The 15,611-nt window shown below is 42.6% G+C and overlaps 1 protein-coding gene across 16 annotated transcripts in view; it reads right to left on the bottom strand.

The window, feature by feature from the left end:
- PUM1 (pumilio RNA binding family member 1) overlaps window positions 1-15,611 on the bottom strand; it is a 133,266-nt gene that overhangs the window by 47,328 nt on the left and 70,327 nt on the right. For 10 of the 16 annotated variants that reach the window (XM_053898254.1, XM_053898238.1, XM_053898231.1 and 7 more), the window contains 3 exons: window positions 13,590-13,860; window positions 2,866-2,959; window positions 748-852 (listed from right to left, as the gene is read on the bottom strand). In XM_053898254.1, the coding sequence (XP_053754229.1) occupies window positions 748-852; window positions 2,866-2,959; window positions 13,590-13,860 (470 nt within the window). The remainder of the gene's footprint in view (window positions 1-747; window positions 853-2,865; window positions 2,960-13,589; window positions 13,861-15,611) is intronic. The other 6 variants (XM_053898259.1, XM_053898230.1, XM_053898227.1 and 3 more) reach the window with 3 other exon arrangements.

Here is a 15,611-nt window from a genome sequence, read left to right on the forward strand (position 1 = left end):
GTATGCGTGGAGAGATATCTACATACAAGTCATGGCGAGAGAGATCAGATCCCTATACACAGTGGGCTCCAGTCTTCACTAATCCTCAGAATGCCGTGGCAGCTCCTTAAAAATGGTGATTCCAAGGAATAGCACACCACCACCACCACCACCACCACCACCCAGTTAGGCTGGAATAATCAGCCACGTTTAACAGCTGAGGTGTGCTGTTAGGCTGGATAAGACGGAAATCGGTGACGGGTTGCTTAATTAAAGATAATACAGCACGAGAAAAAGAAAAATCAAATCAGTGATGGGTTAAAACTGAAAGGTGAGAAGTTAAAATCGATGTTTAAGATAGTTTTCTAGAACAATCAGGGGGGTGGGGGTGGGAGAGGACATTAGCAATATGTAAGAACAGCTGCTAAAGTCTAGATAAAGAGTATGAGGACCTGGACTATGGCAGACTACAGGCAGTAGGAAGACCTAGGAAAGGGGAGAAATTCCCCAAATACCTACAAGCAAGTGGTGTCTCCATGGATCACAAATGCCTACATAGGAGGCAGCTCATTAACTTGCCTTTGGATTATGCTCGAGTCTGAGGTTACAGCTAAGGAGAGCTATCCAGCTGGCAGGGAAAGAACACCGGAAACCAGGAGAGAAATCTCCACCGGAGACTTGGATTTGGGACCCAGTACAAAGAATGCATGCGGGCCAACACGACTTTTCAGCAGGGGATAAAATCCCACATGCAGCAGAACACCTCACCTAGTGTCGCCGCTGCAGCCAGTCCAGCCGTGTAGGGGTCCGTCCCCGGGGGAGCAGCGCTGATGATGTAGGGATTGGGGACAAACGCAGCGGGCGCTAAACCTGCTGAAAACACACCTGTCAGTAAAAACAAACCCGACTAAAACCGCAACCCTAGCAAATACCCACACAGTTTGGCTACTCAACTCCAGGCTGCAGGTGAGAAAAAGAAAAAAGGACAGATTGAAAGGAAAGAGGGCTCTGAAAAGATGAAATAATCCCTACACTAAAGATTAGGGTGATGTTTATCTCCCGTCTTTTTTTATTTTTATTTTTTACTTTTGCTAACAATTTAAACTGTTACGCAGTTGTAAATTCAGCACAATTTCTCAGACTATTAAAATTATAACAGGCTAAAATAAAGCAATTTAAAAGACTTTGTCATGAGATAGAAAGAATCATTTATTTCCATTTAAAACAATTTTCCAGGGGCCCCTGGGTGGCTCCGTTGGTTGAGTGTCTGACTTCAGCTCAGGTCATGATCTTGCAGTCGGGCTCACTGCTGTCGGCATAGAGCCCGCCCCTCCCCCACTCACGCTCTCGCTTGCTTGCTCTCTCTCAAAAATAAAGAAACGCTTATAAATAAATAGATAGATACATAGATAGATAGAGGCATCTGGGTGGCTCAGTCAGTTAAGCGTCTGACTCTTGGATTTTGGTTCTGGTCATGATCTCAAGGTTTGTGACTTTGAGACCCACATCAGGCTCTGTGCTAATAGTATGGAGCCTGCTTGGGGAACCTCTCTCCTTCTTTCTCTGCCCTTCCCCTGCCTGTGAGCTCTCTCTCTCTCTCTCTCTCTCTCTAGCAAAATAAATAAACAAATTTATTTATTTATTTTAAATATTTTTATTTATTTTTGAGACAGAGCATGAGCAGGGGGAGGGGCAGAGAGAGAGGGAGACACAGAATCTGAAGCAGGCTCCAGGCTCTGAGCTGTCAGCACAGAGCCCGATGCGGGGCTTGAACTCACAGACTGTGAGATCATGACCTGAGCCGAAGTCAGATGCTCAACCGACTGAGCCACCCAGGCGCCCCATAAATTTTTTTTAAAAGTATTTACAAAAAGAAATAAACAAAAATAAAACAATTTCCCAGGGATGCCTAGAGCATTCCACTCTTGATTTTGGCTCAGGTCATGACCCCGGGGTCGTGGGATCGAGCCCCACATCGGGCTCCACACTGAGTATGGAGCGTGCTTAAGCTAAGATTGTATCTTTCCCTCTGCCCCTCTCCCCTACTCGTACTCTCTCTCTAAATTAAAAAAAAAAAAAAATTCTGGACAGCTTTTCTCAAAGAAAAATGTATGGGTATTTATTAAGACTAGCATCTACAACTGTAAGTTAAACCAGACCCAGGCAAAGGTCGTTACGCCTTAAGACATTTAGGCTGGAAGCAAGTCTCTCCTTCCACAGCACACCTCAACCCATGATTTCCTTCTATTCTACCATGTCCTTTTGACGCATTAAAAAAAAAATTGTACATGTACTTGTTTACACATATAGCACTTTGTTTCAAAGAGACCTTAAGAAGGTCTGGGTGAGGGGGAGTCTAGGCAATAAAAATATGTACGTCAGAACATTAACCAATGTTACTGGAAAAGGGAAAACCTACTTTAAAAACCAGTCATTAAATGAAAATACTTTTCACGACCATCAATACACGCTGCTTGGAAAATGGACGTATGGGTACTCCCTGCTACTTAAGAAGATGAAAAGTTGATATTTTCACAGTCTAGACGACCCTAACAAGAACAGAACTGTTGTTACGTCATGGATTTCATCCAGTCTTAACCAACAGAGTCCATGCTGGTCACAACTGTCGTTTAGGACTGACTCTGAGTCCTCCGACAGCACAGCGGAGGCAGACCACTCCCCGGACACTAGGCAAGCTTACAAGCCGAAGTCTAGAAGGCTGCCAAAAATCAAGCAGGTGGCTAAAAGACAGGCGGATAAGAGGACGAACGCCTCGGCCATCTACTCCGAGAGCCCTGTCTGCGCTCTGTCCCACCCGGCCTGCGCCGCCGGGGCTCCTGGAGCGGGGGCCACAGGCAGGCACGGGAGCCGCGCCCAGGGACCTACCGATGTGAGGCTGGTGAGCCGCCGCCAGTGCGTACTGCTGCTGCTGCGCGGCCGTCAACTGCTGGACGGCGAGCGCGTTAGGTCTTTGGAACAGCTGAAGAAAGAAAAGGATGCGGTGAGGTTAGAGAAACGGTCTCGTGAGACAACTTTAAACCTTCTCTGAATAAAAACTTCGACAAGCCCTTGTTCAGGAATGGCATTTGAAACAAAAGCGTTCTTGTGTTCGATTCCATTCCCACTCCGATGGTATCGTGACGCTTCAGAGTTCTGCTTCCCGGGTCTTTCTTTACCTCCATTCGGTGCACCCAGTTCCCACTCCCCGGGCGAGGTGTCCCCAGAGCACAAACATACATACAAACGACCTAATGGCTGCCAACAGGCCAAGGGTCCTGCCTGATCCCAGGCACACTCACACATTAAAGCTACCACAAAACGACCCACCACACTGCCCCTCGTGCTGTTACCTCTCCTCAGTTCTTCTGAGAACCCCACAGACACTTTGAATTACTCCTCACCTACTCACATTTTGGAAAGGAAAATGAGAAGTGTTCATTTCATCCTTGGCTGCCTCTTCCCGGGGAAATGATATCTACTGGATACCTTTCTCGACTAGTGGCTTATCATAATGATGAAATCGGACAGCTGCCAACTTCTGGGAGCCCTCCAGTTTCCTATTCTTTATGTGTAGGAAATCAAACAACAGAAATATAGCTGCTACTAACAAAGCTTGGATTATGAGCTCAGACCTAGCACGCTTCTTAAATTTTTTTTTTATGTTTGTTTATTTTTGAGAGAGAGAGAGAGAAAGAGAGCGTGTGTGCGTGCATGAACAGGGGAGGGGCACAGAGACAGGTAGACACAGAATCCGAAGCAGGCCCCAAGCTCCGAGCTGTCAGCACAGAGCCCAGCGCGGGGCTCGAACTCACAAACTGCGAGATCATGACCTGAGCCGAAGTCAGACACTTAACCGACCGAGCCACCCAGGCATCCCAGACCTAGCACACTTCTTCATTCCCAAGAAAAGGAAAGGAGTACAAAGACCCTGACACCAAGAATATCCCCAAATTCTACCTTAATACAAAGCCAATCATTCACTCATTCGTTCCACAAACATCAGGAGACAAATAATACCTGCTAGGCACTGTGCGAGGAACTAAGGATACAACACTGACTAAAATGGTCATACATTTCAGTACGAATAGCACTGGTACAAAGAAAGAATTCTGGATTGCCTCGATGTGCCTCCTTCCAAGGAGTCACACTGAAAAGCTTTATTCACTGAAATCAGAGTGCTTATTGAAAGTACCTCCCTACAAAGGAACTTCCCCCTAACTCCTGTTCTTTCTATAGGAGTTTTCAACAACTCAGGTGATATCACTGGATGATATATAACTGACACCATGGATCTTGAATAACAGATTTCCTCATAAAGAGACCTGTTTCAGACATTAAAAGATAATGTCATCCCACCAACTCAGCTTAATTATCGTCAGAATTGGACTTGTAATGTTATCTTAGGTGGTGAAGAGACTTCTATGAGTAGACAATTTTAAATAAAAAGAAAACAAAAGGGGTCCTCTGGGTGGCTCAGTTGGTTAAAGGTCTGACTTCGGCTGGTGCTCTCTCTCTCTCTCAAAATAAATAAACTTAAAAAAAAAAGGGGGGGGGTGAATATTTTGAACATACTGACCAACTTCACCTGTTACCTCTCTTTGTAAAATATTCATCTTTCTAAAGACCAGAGTAAAATTAGCCTTTGTCTTTATAGTATGAAAGTAAATCAAAAGTAACTATGTACACATTTCAAAAGTAATTGTTTTATTTTCAAAAGTTAAAGAAAAAAGAAATTTCATTATGATGCTGGTAAAAAGACAAGCACGACTTTAACAGGCACTGATTAAATATCAAGTCTTCAAAAGAAATACTGGAATTTATAGACCAACCTATCAAAAGACCTGATCCCTCCAGGAAGGCAGCCAATCAGTACTATCTGGTAACTGGGATCTTGTGATTTTTGCCAGGTTGTTTTTCACATGACTGTCTACCTAAGGATAGTGCCCCAGAGTATTCCTACCAACAGGAGGCAGTTCACCTCAGAGGGGAAGCCAGGAGGGAGAAAACATAATAGCAAAATAGTGCAAAGTTGTTTTTAAATTTTTTACAAGGCTGTAAAAATACCTTATAGCTTCACTTAAATATCTGTGTCTTCAGTGGGTCTCTGGAATCTTCCTAGCCTCAAACCTTTTGAAATATTTGACATCTCAGGCACTGTTCATGCTAGTCTCTTCTGTCTACACTTCTCTGCCCTGCTGTAAACAAAATCATTCATTCAAGAAACATTTTTTGAGCACCCGTTATTAGCAAGGCACCGTAACATGGGGAGCTAGGGAGATAAAGACAGTGTGCTCAGAACAGAACTCTTGAAGTTCTCTTATTAACCAAAAACAGTACTCACTGACATTCCATCTGACTTCTCCTCGCTTCATGTTTTTAACATGACATGTAACTCATTCAATGCTCACGTACCGTATCCATAAATATCCAGCATGTGTAAATACCAACCATTCCGCATGACATTAGTTTGTGATTCTCACCACCATGCAGCCATACTTTGAGGAGGAGAAACTGCCACTTGTAACTAAAAACATCCAGACCCTACAAGAGCTCCCACATACCCTGTGTTTGAGAGTTGATTGATATCTCAGTGATTACGGTGAATAGAGAAGGAATTGTTTTCTTGAGTGCATTTTGCAGTAAACAATTAACAGAAACTATCATCTACAGCAAGCAGATTTTATTATAGCATAGATTACAGCAATTCTGGCACATTCTCTTTATGTAAATGCCCCAATATTAACTGGAAATACAGGGTATTCAAAACAAAATTGGGTAATTGGCAAGTAATGGATTCCAAAGGATCCTGAAAAACTCATACAAATGCCATCTGCTGGGCAAACCACTGAGCTCTGTTAACATTTTCATCATTTTCAGAAAGGAAGCCAATGGTAACTGAGAAACACAATACTGTGAGATTTGGAGAGAATGCTTGTTTTAAGGTTGGTATAATGATAAATGTGCCACTACCGATTACAATTTACTTGGGTAGAATTCTTAAGTTGTTCAAGAGACTAAATGCAAGGGAAAATACATCAAGTATTTCAAGCTCATCAAGGTTCCTAGTAAGAAATATTGAAGGCATAATTTGGGAACCACACGAGCAAGCTGATTTGACTCCCGTCTCTGTCACTACATGACCTTACAAAAGATACCCCGCAGAGTTTTTATTCCAGAAAGGGGCAGTCAGAAACACCCAGCATAGTGTTAAGTGATCAAAGATAGCTATTACTGTCATTATGTTGTTATCAATAACACTTGTTGGCATGAAAACACTGTTACTAGGTTTTCAGAATGCGGAGGAGTAATACCTCAATATCGAGTTGGTGTCTGCAAGATTATCCCTCTGCCCCTCGCAACTAAAAAGCCCTGGCTTTTGGCCAGTTTAAGGCCAAAGCCACAGTGGACAGGGGATAAGAGCGGAGACTCTGGGGCCAGAAAGCCTGGATTTATAGCTCGGCGTCAACACAGACTACGCGACACAGGGCAAGAGAACCTCTCTCTGACTCACTCTCCTCTCGAACAGGGACAACGAAGACAGATCTAAATCATAAGGTTGCCGCAAGTATTAAAATTAACACGTGTAACACACTTGGAACAGTCCTTGATGTATGTTCTCCCTGACGAATGGCAAGAGCACCCCCATACAGACACCCCTTCTGTGAGGCACCTCGAACAGCTCCTCCTCCCGACAAGGCAGCCCAGGACGAGGAAAGCAGAGGTCAAGACTCTTCAGAGTGAATGCGAGAGTCAAAATCCCACTGAGCTCATGAGCACCAAATGCTGTCAACAGCTCACAAAGGTGACAGGACAGAAGAAAAACCTTTTTTGCCTTGTTGTCGAAGAATGCGTTAGCATAGACTCCATGCAGAGAAAACCACGAATGCACAGAATGGGAAGGTGAGGCAAGCCCACGGGTCAAAAGGCTTTGTGTTTCCAGTACTGGATCCAGGAACGACACAGCCCAGAGCTACACACCAGGGCAGAGATGTTCGCATAACTTGTGGTCTCATGACCTGCAGCAACTCAGCCTCTTGAGGTCTTAATTTTCTTCCCTGTAAAAACCTAATGCTTGCTCTGCCCCATGGGGCTGTTGTAAGCGTTCACAGAGAAAGGAGATTCCAAACACTGAAGGTGTTACATCAACGGTGGGACTATTTCTCTTTTAAGAAAAGAGGTTTATCACGGGAGCCAGGCTGTAGTACATAAAATATGTGAAAGTCTGCTACCGTCCGAAGCTTGCAGATCAGAGCCCATTTTCAACCAGGTTATCTGAACAACAATGATGATCGACAATGACTTCTGGTTAAACAACTACATATGCTGCTGAATTTTTTAAGAAAACCTTCTTCACATTTCCGTAGCAGATGAAAAATCAGAGCCCAAAATAATCTCTAAACAAGGTGGAAAAAACAAAACGTCCTTCCACCAAGTCAGTAAGTATCTTTCAAGAAAACTCATATAAAATTTCAGCAAAGAATAAAGGCAAGCTTCAACTGGTCAGCCTGCCAGCGAAAGGCAGTGTTTACCAGGGACTACACACAACAATGAAAAATAGTCTTCCTCACTTGTGAACTGAAAGGAAAGCTGAGAATATTAAAGACCTGTATGAAAACTATGCACAAACTTGGCTTCAGAAGATGACATCTAATCAGTATGGCACTTTTAAAAGCAATGCGTGCCAGCTTCCTCCCCCTTGCGCCTAGGGCTGTGAAGGAACAAATCTGTACTTCAATTATGATTTTCAGAGTATGGTTTCTTTGCTGAAATTCATGCTTACCAGGAAGCAAACCACAAGAGACTCTTCATGATAGAAAACAAACTGGAGGTTGCTGGAGGGAAGGGGGTGGGAGGTGGGCTAAATGGGTGATGAGTATTAAGGAGGGCGACGTATGGAGCACTGGGTGTTCTAAGGAAGTGATGACTCACTAAATTTTACTCCTGAACCCAATATTGCACTGTATGTCAACTCACTAGAAATTTAAATACACATTTGGACAGAAATTAAACACTTTTAAAGTAAAATTCATGCTTAACAGGTTAAGGGTTTTAGCACATCAGTATACAATTTTGTAAAACATACTGCATTAGGCTATTTTTAGATTAACTGAATTCTAAATAAAGAACATCAGCAATTAATCTGGTTGATCTATAATGATGTGATCCTGGCTTTGGTTTCTGCTACACAGCATTAAAAGATAATGTAACCTAGCAGTAAGTTTCTAAAATATACTTAGGGAAATATAAATACTTGTATGGCTCTTCATTAAAATAAACAAGTTCGCTCAAGTATCATAACACAAAATGGTACAAACACATTATAATTAACTGGTCACTGGTTATAATGTTGATTGTTCACATACAATTAAAGAGAAGACAATGAGGGAAAAGTGAGGGGAAAAAGGGAGAATATTCCAGAGATATCAATGAACATTTCAAACCACCCTACATTAGGGGTACTTAAATCCCAGATCTCTGTACTTGGCATAGGTAAAATTATCCTCATGTTCATGAAATTTACCATGTCCTTCAATTATGACCACAGGCAACAAACCATATTAACATGAGCAATACACTTGTGTGACTTCATCATCAACAGAAGTCAAATACGTTTCATGCTCCTTTACGACCACTAGATATCTCACAGCGGCGTTCATGCTCATCATGAAAACTAGTACATATTTCTGCTGCATGCATCGTATGATAAAGCAGATACATCTTGAATTTGTTAAGTATTTCTGTAACTATTTCTGTATCACTGGTTCCTTTGTAAACCTATCTATACTACACATCACTCACACAATTCAGCCCACAGATCTCATCTAACTGCTAAGGGGTTCATGGCACAAAAAAAGGAATACTTGCTCTGAATAAACCTTAGGTTAAGTTTATGATTTACAATGACTAGACAAGTAACTTAACTATCCAAAACCCAAAGTACCCCTAAGTACCATTAAGTGTGTAATGAACTGAACAAAAATTACCTTTCCTATATCTTCAGGCTGTTCTCTACTATGTATCTCCATAGAAGCTGATACGAACAGTTTTATGAAACCAATTTACACACCAAATTCAAGTCGGGAATAAAAGAAAATAGGACACAAGAAGGAATTGTTTATTTTGTCAATTTCCAAGCCAGATCCCATCACAAAATCACAAATAAAGGAACTCAAAACTAAAGACAGCCTCTGATCCCCAGTTAAGAAAGCCAACATAAAAGAGCAGAATGTGTGGAAAAACATGTATTACAGCAGATCTCTGGTTCAAACCTCACAATCATCAATACTGTCTGGGACTCAGGCCTGGTTCTCAAGGCCTCTGAGACCTGGACTCGCCAAATGAACCACCCATCTGCTGTTCCCTGTAAGTATACCTTCTCCTGTTGGCAGCCTATGACCACACCACACCCATCTCGTCTCCATACCTCTGCTCTTTTAATTATGGCAATACACACCGCACCTTTCAAGTTAGGGGTACACAACCTTGATCTCCATGGAGCCCTCCCCTGGTCTGACAGCATTCCTGACCAACCAATTTAGCATGTACAGTTCCTCAACTGCCCCACATGGTTCCACGTATCATGGTCTTACTATGAGCACCAGCTCTGTTCACTACAAGCAGAACCCAGCTTCCCAGAAGGACACGATCGTCAATAATTAAGATTAATACGGGTAAAAGAAGGTCTAAAACTGCTACTGAACCAACACTCAACACAAAAAACTAAACCGTGATAATTAAGTCATTCCTTCTTAGAAATGTCTTGTCGTTGTCAATAAGGCTGCACAGCAAAGCAGGTAAGAGAACACAACACTATGCAATCTCACAAGTCACTTTTTTTCAACTTCACCCACCTCCTTGGATGACTACATTATCTACTAAACATGTACCTGTTAATTTCTAGTATTAAGCCTTTATGTTTTACTATTTCCTCCCATGGAATTTTCATTCTTTTCCTGATATAAACAAGTCTTGCAAGGTACAGCTCAAGATCTACCTCTTCCATAAGTCCTTCCTTCCCCAGAATAGAGTATGCTCTCCCTTGTCTAAGCTTCTAGGACATTGGCATGACCTAGACTTGTCATCGAGTACTTCCCTGCACTATTTAAATGACCAAATGAGTCACAACAACTAAATGGAGAGCTGTGGGTGGGGGGAGCCCATCTCATTCATGAAAGATACGCTCCACTACAAGCGAGAACAAAAAAACGAGAAAAGAAAGTCATAATCCACAATCCACAAATCTGCGATCTCCCTGAAGTTATCCACAAAACTAGACTGCAGAAGAATTACGTACGTTTTCTGATCAGATGGCAACAGAGGGCTGTGACCCTAAAAAGGAGGTAATTTCCTAGGTATGATAAAGGTCTAGTTACGTACATGAGGCACAAGCTTAATGGGCTAGATCTAAAGGACTCGCTTATTAGAATACAAGCAGGGCCTCAAAGAGGGGCCTCCAGATCTCTGAGAAGGCTAGTTCCAGATTTTAGTTTGGGGAAGTATATTTAATATGGGGGATATTCTGAGACACTATAATAGGGATATGAGAGAAGTTTCCTGAAAACCTGGTCTGCTAAAGCCAATCAGAAGACACAGAAGAACAAGACCCAGGGCTTATCTTCAAGGAGTTTACAACCTAGCAAGGACCATGAAACAAGAAATCATAACACAAGGCAGAACATCATGATTCTTTTTCTTCAGGGAAGCACAGAGCACCACCGAGTTCAAAGGAGACAGATAATACAACTTACTGATCTGGAAACCAAGAAAGTTAGCAGCACTGGACCTTCAAGAATGACAACAATTTAAATTAGTGGAGGGGCGCCTGGGAGGCTCAGTCAGTTGAGCCTCCAACTTTGGTTCAGGTCATGATCTTACAGTTTGTGGGTTCAAGCCCCACAGTGGGCTTTGCACTCACAGCTCAGAGCCACCTTCAGATTCTGTGTCTCCCTCTCTCTCTCTCTCTGCCCCTCCTCTGCTTGTTCTCTAACAAAAATAAATAAACATTAACAATTTTTAAGAATAAATAAAAATAAATTAGCAGAAAGGGAAACAGGAATGAAATGTAATGGAAAGTAAGAGTAAGAAATATTCGGGGCGCCTGGGTGGCTCAGTCGGTTAAGCATCTGACTTCAGCTCAGGTCATGATCTCACGGTTCGTGGGTTCGAGCCCCGCGTTGGGCTCTGGGCTGACAGCTCGGAGCCTGGAGCCTGCTTCAGATTCAGTGTCTCTCTCTCTGTCTCTCTCTCTCTGCACCTCCCCTGCTCACTCTGTCTCTCAAAAATAAATAAATGTTAAAAAATTTTAAAAAATAACAATAAATATTGGAGGGATAAAACAGAAGATCAAACACCAATTTCCAGCAGAAAAGAGATCCTATCTTCTTAACAGCTCGTCCTGCCTCTATGCAGGAGACATTTGGAGGAGGGTAAGGGTCTTGAAAATAGTTAGAGGAGTCCTGGCCCAACAGTTCCAGGGCATGCTATTAGGGCGCCCGCTACAAGACTGTGTAAAAGAATCTTTGCAGAAAAGTAGGGACTGTGGGCCCGTGGGATAAAACAACCATGACCACATCACATGATGGTGGTTCACCTATGGAACAATATGCCTCTATGTTGCCTCAACCAAGACGTGCACGGGAAGCCAAAAGCCAACAACAGTTTCATTTTCAAAACAGTAACGTTCACTTTCAAAATTACTGAAATGGGAAGTGTAAAGGCATCCCAGGTTTCATAAATCTGAGTGGGTGCTATCTTTAATGGAATCATGTTAACTGCTTAGAAGTTTGCAAACGGACATCATCTATTCAAGTTCTAATAATTATCCAGCCTCTTAAAACGTCGGTCAAATTAGTTCGAAACCAGAGATCAATACATCGAAAGAGAATCCCAACTCTGATTATGAAGCAAAAAACAATTAAATCAAAGAGCATCAGATTTTCCTTCACAAGCAGAGGGTCAGACTGAATTAGATGGGGAATGGGAAGCTAAGCACCAAAACTGGCCAGAGTTGTAACGGTTGCTGGGGAAGTTCAGACCAAAGAAGACAAGAGTAAAAGGAAGATTCAGATAAAACTTCTTGACATAACAAGTTAAAGAACTCTGATTAGAAGTAGCTTACACTCACAAACCTCAATTTAGACACGGAACTACCACACTCCTCTCCTAAGCTGAGCCAGCTGAGGTCTATGTGGTAGCAGTGTCCCCCTACATTTGCTGATGTGGCACAGATTTTAAGTCTAATCTACCTTCAGCACCTGAATTCAGCAATTTCTGGCTTCACTCAAAACGGCTGTCTTGAGGAGCCACTGTGAAAGGGTCAAAGAGTGAAAGAAGAGAAAAAGCACAAAGAGTCATTCTTACGAAGAGGTGGCGTATTTATTGGGAACCACAGGGAGAGTGGTGGACACTTAACAGCTCACTCTCTCCGGAAAAAAGAGTGTGTTAATTAAGCCCAATAGTTCCATCTGATACGAGCAGAGCACATGTATCACATCATCCCTTAAAGGGATTTCCTTTTGTAAACTTCATATGATTAACTTTATTATCCAGTTGTCTATCAATCAAAATTCATTTAAAATCAACTATTTGTGACAATAACAAAGGGACAGTATGATACACTGATCTCCAAAGACCACATGCATAAGCCAATTTCCCCTACAGATGTAGAATTTCTAAACTTCGAAATGAAAATTTAACCTTTCAAGCCTAGAGGTTTGTATTTATGCTCCAGTCCAAAACTAATGAATATCAGAAATTCGCGGCCCGTCAAAGTGCTTCCAGCCACAAGAGAGAACTTGTGGTACCTGACAAGATGGGGAAGCCACCTACCCCCTTTTATAATTTAGACAGTTAGTGGCTTTTTGTTTTTTAATTGAACAGAAGGATCAGTAAACCCCAGAGTTAGTCACACCGTGTGTTCAAACCCAGAAGGCACACATACAGTATCTTCTAAGGAATTATGAAGAAAAGAAAGAGCCAAGTCATTTCACTGTAGATTTTACACTGAGTGATTTGTGTTTTCCCCCAATCCTATTTTAAACTCTGGTGAATTTCACTGTAGATTTTACACGGAGTGATTTGTGTTTTCCCCCAATCCTATTTTAAACTCTGGTGAACGGCAGCAGGTATGTCTGTCATCTATAGTTGCTCACTTAATTAAAAGACATGACTAATACGATGACCTGGCACTGGACTCCTGCCAGCAGCAGGTAACAGAGTTTACTATTTTAAAAACAAAACAAACCAACGGCATCACAGTTACATTAATCTTCAGAGAGACTAGTTTCAGCACCCGAGAGGGTTGTGTCACGAGAGGCGCCACTACCTCACCCACTCGCCGGGCCTTGGTGGGACAGAGGAGCCAAAGGAAGGACATGTGGAGCAGAGTGATCTCTTGCCAATAATCTCAGCATGGGAATCGGCTTCTTGCGGGGAAGATACAGAGGCTTTTGTGGGCCCACGTCACCGTCGGGGTAAGGAGGGCTGCCTATCGGTAGCCTGAAATAATGCCACCCTCCTCCCACCCCCCACCCCCCGCCCCATTCTTAAGTCACGTGAATCACGCGTTGGCTGGAGGGGAGTAGAGAGAGTGACAGAGACACACACAGTACCTGTTGTTGAGAATTGTAGTCAAAAAGTCCCACAGTTGCTGCTGCTGAGTCCACAGGTACCTGCGTGCCTGAATAATCAAACTGCAGAGGCTCCATGCCCACATGTTCCATGGGGTCCAAAGGGACACTCTGGGACTCCATGTTGGAGAAATCCTCCACAGGCTTGGCACCATTGGTGCTGGTCAGCTGGGCTAAGCCCTCAGAACCATTCTGGTTTGGACCCAGAAGATCCACTTCATTAGCAGAGTTCTGGCAATTACCAGGGGTACGGCTAAACAGAGAAAGTAAAGGGCATTAAACCTTATTTTGAGCGGGGGAGGGACACTACAGCAACCCAAGTTTAAGGACAAGGTCCTTGAGCAGTTTACTGTCAATAGCACTTAACACTATTTCTACAAAACAACCAGAGACACTTTACGGTATTTACGTGTCATACCCCATAAAACGACCCTTCTATTCCTTGTCTTCCCACCACAACCCACCCCGTAAATCCACATTAACCACTAAGAATTTAAAATCCCTTTAACCAAAGGGCCCAGATTTGAGGAATAATGAATGAACTGGAAAAAAATGCTACCTGTGGCATCCATGAAAACAAGATCCAAAATGTGGGTAGTAAACCATGCCCCCCCCCCCCAAAACAACACCTACTCTTTAAACAGAGACCCAACGGAAAAAGTAGCTTCTAGGGGGAAATTCCATAAATGAGAACGATTCTATTAAAAAAAACTTTTTTATAGGTGAAAAAAAATTTTAAGCATTATCTGGGTACTACTCATCAGTGCTAAGACTGTCTCCCATTTTCCCCTTCTAAGCAACCAGAAGAAGCAAACCATTACAAAACAGTACACGATAAATTCATTATCTAGGATATGCCCCTGCTGAGGAGACAATTCTAAGAATTGTAAGTAATACGAGGGTATAATTTATCATCCAAACCAGGATACTCCTAAGAGCAAGAAAAGGGCACTATTAATAAATATTCCAGACATGGTATAAACGGGTAGTGTCTTGGGTGGCCCAGGATACATGGTCTCCCTATATAAAAGGATTGAGGACCGTGTTATTCTGAATCAGACTAATATAAAACAACATTACATTCTAGTAAGGGGAGCATAGCCAGTGAGTACATTCTGTGCCCTTCATCCCTAAAAGAAACCCTATAGCTGGTACGAATTAAAGCTACTGTGTGTTCCCTCTCACGCACATGCCCTACCACCACCCGGCCAGAAGTCGACTATACCAAACCTTGCTACAGGCTGCCTGAGAATCAGGAGAGAAAGGCTATCCACTTCACCCGAAAGACCTCAGGTAAGTGGTTATTACTCTGTGCCTCAAACTTCCTCCAAAGACTATAATTCTTTACACTCACAAGATTAAAAAATTAGATTAGGAATACTAAACAACTGAATCGTGTTCTACAAACGATGGTCCAAAATGAATTTTAATTCTGGCTGTGGTAGAAATTAGGATCAGAGATAGATGTGTGTGTATTTAGACACACATACATTAGCTTTAGACTAACATTAAAATTATTCAAAATTAAATTCTCTACCTGTACATCAACCACTAAGGATTTTGAAGAGGATGCACCACCACTAAAGGTTACCTATGTAAGTGAAGAATACTGCCAAATGTACAAGACAGATACACAATATTATCTGAATAGCGTGTACATTAAATTACAGGGTAAAACCTACAAATCAATCATGACCAGAGATGGAATGAGAGGCATCCATGGAAGGGATACAATTAAGAACAAGTCACATAAGCTACATCTCTGGGTCTTCAAAATGAGGGAGATGACACTGACCCACCTACCTCAAAGGGAGCTTATGAGTCTCAGATGATCTAATGCGTAAGTTCTCAACCGCTTCCCTCCACACTAACAAGCCAGAGAGCTAGGACACACTTCCATTAGTGACCACGGTTACTCCCAAGATAGTGATTTGGGAGAAACTTGGGGAAAGTCCCAAGGAACCCACCACTCCCCCCCCCCCCCCCACCCAGGTGATTTTGTTA

Source organism: Panthera pardus, unplaced genomic scaffold, assembly GCF_024362965.1.
Source record: "Panthera pardus isolate Hobbes unplaced genomic scaffold, ASM2436296v1 HiC_scaffold_11, whole genome shotgun sequence".
Lineage (NCBI taxonomy): Eukaryota > Metazoa > Chordata > Mammalia > Carnivora > Felidae > Panthera > Panthera pardus.